The 6,000-nt window shown below is 51.9% G+C and overlaps 1 protein-coding gene across 1 annotated transcript; it reads right to left on the bottom strand.

Annotated features, from left to right (window-relative positions):
• Positions 1-311: 311 nt before the first annotated feature.
• NEUROG2 (neurogenin 2) lies at positions 312-1,810 on the bottom strand. The gene is made up of 2 exons (XM_045019316.1): positions 1,482-1,810; positions 312-1,070 (listed from the first exon to the last, which is right to left on the bottom strand). Exon 2 carries the CDS (start codon positions 1,067-1,069, stop codon positions 344-346), a length of 726 nt encoding a protein of 241 aa, XP_044875251.1. The 5' UTR covers position 1,070; positions 1,482-1,810; the 3' UTR covers positions 312-343.
• Positions 1,811-6,000: the final 4,190 nt, after the last annotated feature.

Below are 6,000 nucleotides of genomic sequence, written 5' to 3'. Positions count from 1 at the left end.
TTCCGTCATACATTAACGTGTCAGTGAAGAATCCAAGGTGACCAGAGCACAGCGCGCAGTGGCGCTTCCGTGGCAGATTCACAGGCCCCGCCGTCCCTTTGGGCGTCCGCCTCGTTCGCAGCCCTTCCCCTGCGCTCGGCCTCCGCGTGTGTCTCCGCCAGAGGTTCCCCTGCGGGGCGGGGGCTGTTCCTAACCCCAGCGTGGGTCAGATCCCCTGTGACCTTCCCCCATCTCGCCTGGGAACTCCGCCAGCCCCCGCGCACCGTATTGCACCAGCACGACGCGAGCTGCCGCCCCGCCAGCAGGGCCCGGGCTGGCCGCACCGCCGGGGCGAGGGGGGCTGCTAGATGAAGTCCCTGGCCAGCGGGCGAGGCGGCGCGTAGCGGCGCTGGTCGGGCTGCCAGCAGTCCCTGTCCGAGGCGGGGCTGGCGGGCGATAAAGTGCAGCTGTAGGAGGAGGAGGAGGCGGAGGAGAGGGGGCTGTCGGTGCAGCTCCAGGAGGAGGCGGGCGAGGGGCTGCTGGCGGTGCTGGCGGGCGCGCCGCCGGGGCTCAGCAGCACGGCCTCGGGGAAGAGGGCTCCCGGCAGGCCGGCGGCGCCGCAGTGGTCGGCCAGGCGCAGGGTCTCGGTCAGCGCCCAGATGTAGTTGTGCGCGAAGCGCAGCGTCTCGATCTTGGTGAGCTTGGCGTCCTCGGGGAAGGTGGGCAGCACCTCGCGCAGCGCGTCCAGCGCCGCGTTCAGGTTGTGCATGCGGTTCCGCTCCCGGTTGTTGGCCTTCAGCCGCCGGCTCTTCTTGATCCGCTGCACCGTTTCGGCTGTCCTGGTCCCCCGGGAGCCGGCCCGGGCCCGGCCGGAGCGCCGCTTGCACTCGTGCCGCCTCAGGCTCAGCTGCAGCCGCGCCTGCTGCTCCTCCGCCGGGCGGGCTGGCGAGGGCGCCTGGAGCTCATCGTCCTCCTCTTCCTCGGAGCTGGAGGAGAGCGGGGTGAGCGAGGGGGAGCAGGGCGAGGCCGGGCCCAGCAGCAGCAGCTCCCCCTCCGCCTGCAGCTCCAGGCTCTCCGGCTTCACGAACATCCTGCAACGAGAGCGGGAGAAGCCCCGTCATCGCGCCGTGTCCCCGCATCTCAGGGCTGCAGCGGGGCGCTCACCTGGCCTGGCAGCACCGCGCCCCCCGGCTCCCTGCCCACCCTTGGCCGTGGAGCAGCCATGCGCCCCTTGACACGCGCCGCGACCTGCCCCCCGCGCCCGCTCTGGCTCTAGCCCCGCCAGTAAACTCCGAGCAGCCGGCGCCGCCAAGGACGGCAGGGCTGCGTTCCCACCCCGCTGGGAACCGGACATCTCCCCCTTTGAAACAGCTGGAGCGGGGCAGGCCGGCACGCGGGCAGAGAGAAGCGGCCGGGCTTAGCAGCAAGGTATTCTGCTCTCAGCAACGGAGGGTTGGGGTTTTTTTTTGCGCAAAGTTTGAAGCAGAGACCCGGTGACTTACTTGGCTCCCCTTGACACTGCCTGTCTCTTGGCGGAGTGCTCTCGCCCTGCACTGGCCCTCACTGCAATCTTCAGGGACAGATTTGCGTGTGTCCCCCCCCCCCTCCTCCCTTCTCCTGGAGAGGGTCCCACTGTTATAGGGGGCGGGGGTCCAGCTGCCTTTGCCAGAGAGGAGTTGAAGAAGGGCCGGTTGCCTGCTGCCTCTCCCTGGGTTCTGTCGGTGGGGTGTGGGAGAGCGAGTCCTGGTGGGGCCGGCTGCTGGCACGCGCCCCGGCACTCCAGTTAAAGTGAAGCTGCTTGAGGTTCAGTGGCTGTGTGTCTGGCACACGACTCTCCTTAAAGCCCCTTATATATACCCCCCCGAAAACAATCAAATCTACCCCCGGGGCCCCTGGAGCTTTCCCCTCCCCCTCCCAGGGTTTATGCTTTCTTTTCATTTCATTTATCATCACTCATCTCATTCTTTTTTCCCCTCTCTCTCTTTTAAAGCCCCCTGCACCCTTTGCCTCCCTCCCCTGTCTTTCTTTTATCCGATCCCCATAAAGTGTGTGGTGCAGCCCCGGCTGCTCTGCGGCGTGATTGGTGCCTCGCGCTCGGTTGGAGCGTGCCGCTAATTTATTAATGAATGGGGGTCGCGAGGCGCAGCTGGCCAATCAGGGAGTCCCGCTAGCCACGCGCGCTGGAGCCTGCTCCTTTTCAGCAGCTCATTAGGCTGGAGGGCAGCGAAGGGGAGGGGGACTATAGTATCCAAAACTCAACCCCCCTCCAGTCCCCTCTCCCCGCAGACTCGGATGCACAGAGAGACGGACGTCCCGGCCCGGGACACACAGACGCACCGGTAGAAAAGATGAAGCATGAGCTGATGTATCAGATTCCACTGAGAACAAGTGGCTGATACTCAATGAAATTCTGTGCCGCACAGTTTACACCCTACATTGACAACTGAAAGATACAATGGTGGGAAGCACGTGTGTCCGTATAGGTCTATCCAAATAATATTGTGGGCGTGGTGTAGTACTGTCTTGAGCTAGGGGGTGGGGTGCGGAGTAGAACGACCTCTAATGTGTGGTACTGGATGGGGGTGGGGAGGAGGAGGTTTTTAGCTGTGCATGGTGGAGGGCATGAAGTAGGGTTGTGTCCGTGTCTGGGGAGAGACTCCGCGTGCAAAGATGTGAAGAAGGAAGGTGTCCGTTGCTGGCTAGGGGTTGCAAGCCTGGAGCGAGATTATCTACGCCTTTCTGGGGAGGGGCGTGTGTGTAAGGGCAGCAGGTGTGGAGCCGGGCAATGGCTGTGTCAGAATAGAGGTGTGTGTGTGGCGTGGAAGCTCACGTGCAGTTATCTGGTACGTGGTGGGAGAACTCTTGTCTCCAAGGCATAACTACCAGCTCTTCCGTGAATGAGCTGCATTCCGGCTTTTCATCCTGTGTGCTTGCCCAGTTTAGCTTGCTCAGTGCGTTTCGCACGAGGTGTAGACCTGCCCCGAGGAAAGGAGCTGTCCAGAGTCCCCTCAGCTAGCCGTTTGCCTTCTTCCAATAGTTTCCTTCTGGCTTGCTTGCCTAAACAAATCCCTCCCTTCGTTTCCCTGTGCTTCGGAGGGCCTTCGAATCCTGTAGCCAAAAGACACCGGTGAGAGGATGCGCGTGTGGTTGTTGGAAGAGGGAGGATTAAAGAGACCGTAGCTACGGATTCAGGGGTACACTACGGGATCATTAGATAGCGATCCTTCAACAGCAGAATTGCCAGGAGGACTGGGTGATTTGTAGGGGAGGATTCGCATCTGTAAATGTCCTGAAATGAAATTATTATGACACACTATAGCTCAGATGATAAATACAATTGAAAGTGAGTTACCCAGGCTTGGAGAGGGGGAACTTTGAAAAGAACATACAGAATCCATTGCCAGAATAGCTACCATTTAAATGTTTTTTTTTTAAAGGAAAGGAGACTAAAGCGTTCTTGCCATACAAAGGAGGAGAAAAGTGCAGCTAATGTGGTCTGTTGAAATCGATGGAAGGCCCATGTGCGGATTAGATATGTACCGCCTGTTTTGGAGGGATCTGAGCAAATGAAACCTTTCTTGGCAACTCATGACACACACGGGAAATAATAAATCCATGACGACTGGCTTGCACGAAATTCGTCTTTTTTTTTAATTTCTGTGCTAACGTATTTTCTCTGCGCCATGTCCATTCGTGTGGTTTAAGACTCTAAAGTGCATAATAAAAATAAAATAAAAGGCGCGTTATGATTAGCATTGTGTGCGAACTCGGAACAACTTTAGAATGAATATGAGAAAAAGTAAGGAAAGGCTTTTAAAAATTGTCTTAAACACGCTAAACTTAGAAATGTAAGGCCAGTTTATGACAGGGAAGAGAGAGGACAGATTAAGAAGGAATTTGCCTCATGTACATTATGTCGGATTTTGTGTTTGAAGACCAACCGAGAGAAATGGGGAAAGAAAGGGGGGAACATTATTTGGGGAACAAAAAGTACATTGGAGATGCATAGTTTTTATTATAACATACTGTAGTAAGATGTTAAAATACATATCTGAAGAAAATCTTAAATCTGTCTTCTTTTGCCAGAGTTTCAACATGCTGAAAGAAATAAACAAATAAAGCAATACAACTGATTGAGAACAAGAGGGTTTTCTGCAGCTTTACAGAGATGTTTCATATACACTCCTCTTCATACTTGACAAATCAGATGATATATCTACTCTTGCCTTGAATTCCCCTTACCCTTGTAAAAGCAGGGAAATTCAGAGGAATGAACGGAAATGTAATTTTTGGCGACGTGTTTATTTTCTAATTTATAATGTGCCGTTCGTTTAATCGAGTAACGTGTTCACCAATTTCAAAATAGCAATGTGAAATATAACACACTGACACAATATCCGCTCAAAAGGACTTAAACAAAACAAATCAATCAAACAAACAAACAAACCCTGGTCAGTCCAGGACCAAAACTCAACCCCCACCCTTTCTCCAGACCACCCTCTTAGGCAAAAGTCTTGAGTGAACACATAGGCCTTGCAACATGCCCTGGAGGTCAACAAATTTGGTCTCTGTCGGTCCAAACCTGGAAATGAATTGTGTTAAAGACATATACAATCAAATGAAGCCCACAGCATACTTTAGTGTGCAAAATCAATTTCTATGAATATTGTTGTAAATATGATTATTGCAACTTGGGAGAGAGGAAAACCCTCCACATCTAAATACGCAAAGAGAAACCTACAAACTAGATGTTGATACTATTACGCATACCACACACGGAGATACTGTACTTACTTAAAGTTCACTGCAGCTCAATTAACTACATATTCAACAGATCTAGTTCCAGATTCTACGTGATTGGGTCCTTCATAATGAGTTTGCCCGAATTTCTTTGTGAAAAATACTTTATCATTATTAGTTTAGCTTTCATATTTTAGTGCTGAAACCAAATCTGAGCGTTAATGTCACTTTTTAAAATGTTTTACATTTAAATTCAATTGAATGTTACACACCTACAGTGTCAGGTACCGGTGAAAGACTTCCTATACAGTCCTTGTACATGCGCCCTTAAGATCAGTAAAGTATTGACTGGTTTATTGCAAATCAGAAGTGTTACTAAACTTAGTGGACTGAATGGAAAGTGTCTGCGAATCTGGCACGTGATTTAAATGAAGATATTTGATATTGTTAATCAGAAGTATGGAAAATCTACATGCTTTCTTAACCGTGTGCAAGCGTAAAACAAAGAGCAACTCAATGCAACAGCCCTTAGTTTCCTCTCTACCTTATGAAAAATCTTCAGTGCAGACTAGTCACCTAGGCTATCAGTTGTTCCACATTTCTGGATCCACCCCTCCCCCCATTTACAGAGACTTATTTAAATTTGTCACTGGTGTTAAAAGTGATAGACTGGACATGGGCAGTATTTGGGTTTTGTTAGAACAATTGCAAATCAAAAGGCCCTTTTAAACTTTCCAAACTCAATCTTTCTCCATGGTGCCTAGTGGACAGAAACAGATATTTATGGGAGATGCTACAGGGAAAGAAAACTTCATAGCAAAACAATTCCAGTTGCCTGATTTAAAGGCGGGAACATGGATCTTTCAATGCTGCAATAAGAGTGACCGGAAAGTGCTTGACCGTATGTTTTCCAAACTGGTTGCGTTTAACCCAGCCTCCTACTTGTTCAGCAACTTAGCCAGGTCGTGATGGCCAAAAGCTATTTCAGTTCGGCCTCGATGTTGAGCCAAACGTGACCCAAGACCAATGCACTAAGCTAGGCTTTCTAGCTCTCTTTTAACGTAGCTAAATTGAAGAGGGGCACTTGTGTGGTCTAAAAATTGGCCGAATGAAACGAAGCTGAACTGTTCTGCAAAGAGCGCTGAATAGCACCCGGGGGGGTGGAAAAGACGTGTCGCCTACTGTCCACTGCATGAACTGTCCCCAGAGGGTGAAACTGTTCAGCTTCAGCCCCTTTGCCAGGCTCAAGCCCACTTTGCAGGAACAAAAGCCCAAAGCAGG

The sequence above is a fragment of the Mauremys mutica genome, chromosome 5 (assembly GCF_020497125.1).
Source record: "Mauremys mutica isolate MM-2020 ecotype Southern chromosome 5, ASM2049712v1, whole genome shotgun sequence".
NCBI classification, from domain to species: domain Eukaryota; kingdom Metazoa; phylum Chordata; order Testudines; family Geoemydidae; genus Mauremys; species Mauremys mutica.
The sequence above is the reverse complement of the archived record's forward strand: the minus strand, read 5'-3'. Positions and strand labels throughout refer to the sequence as shown.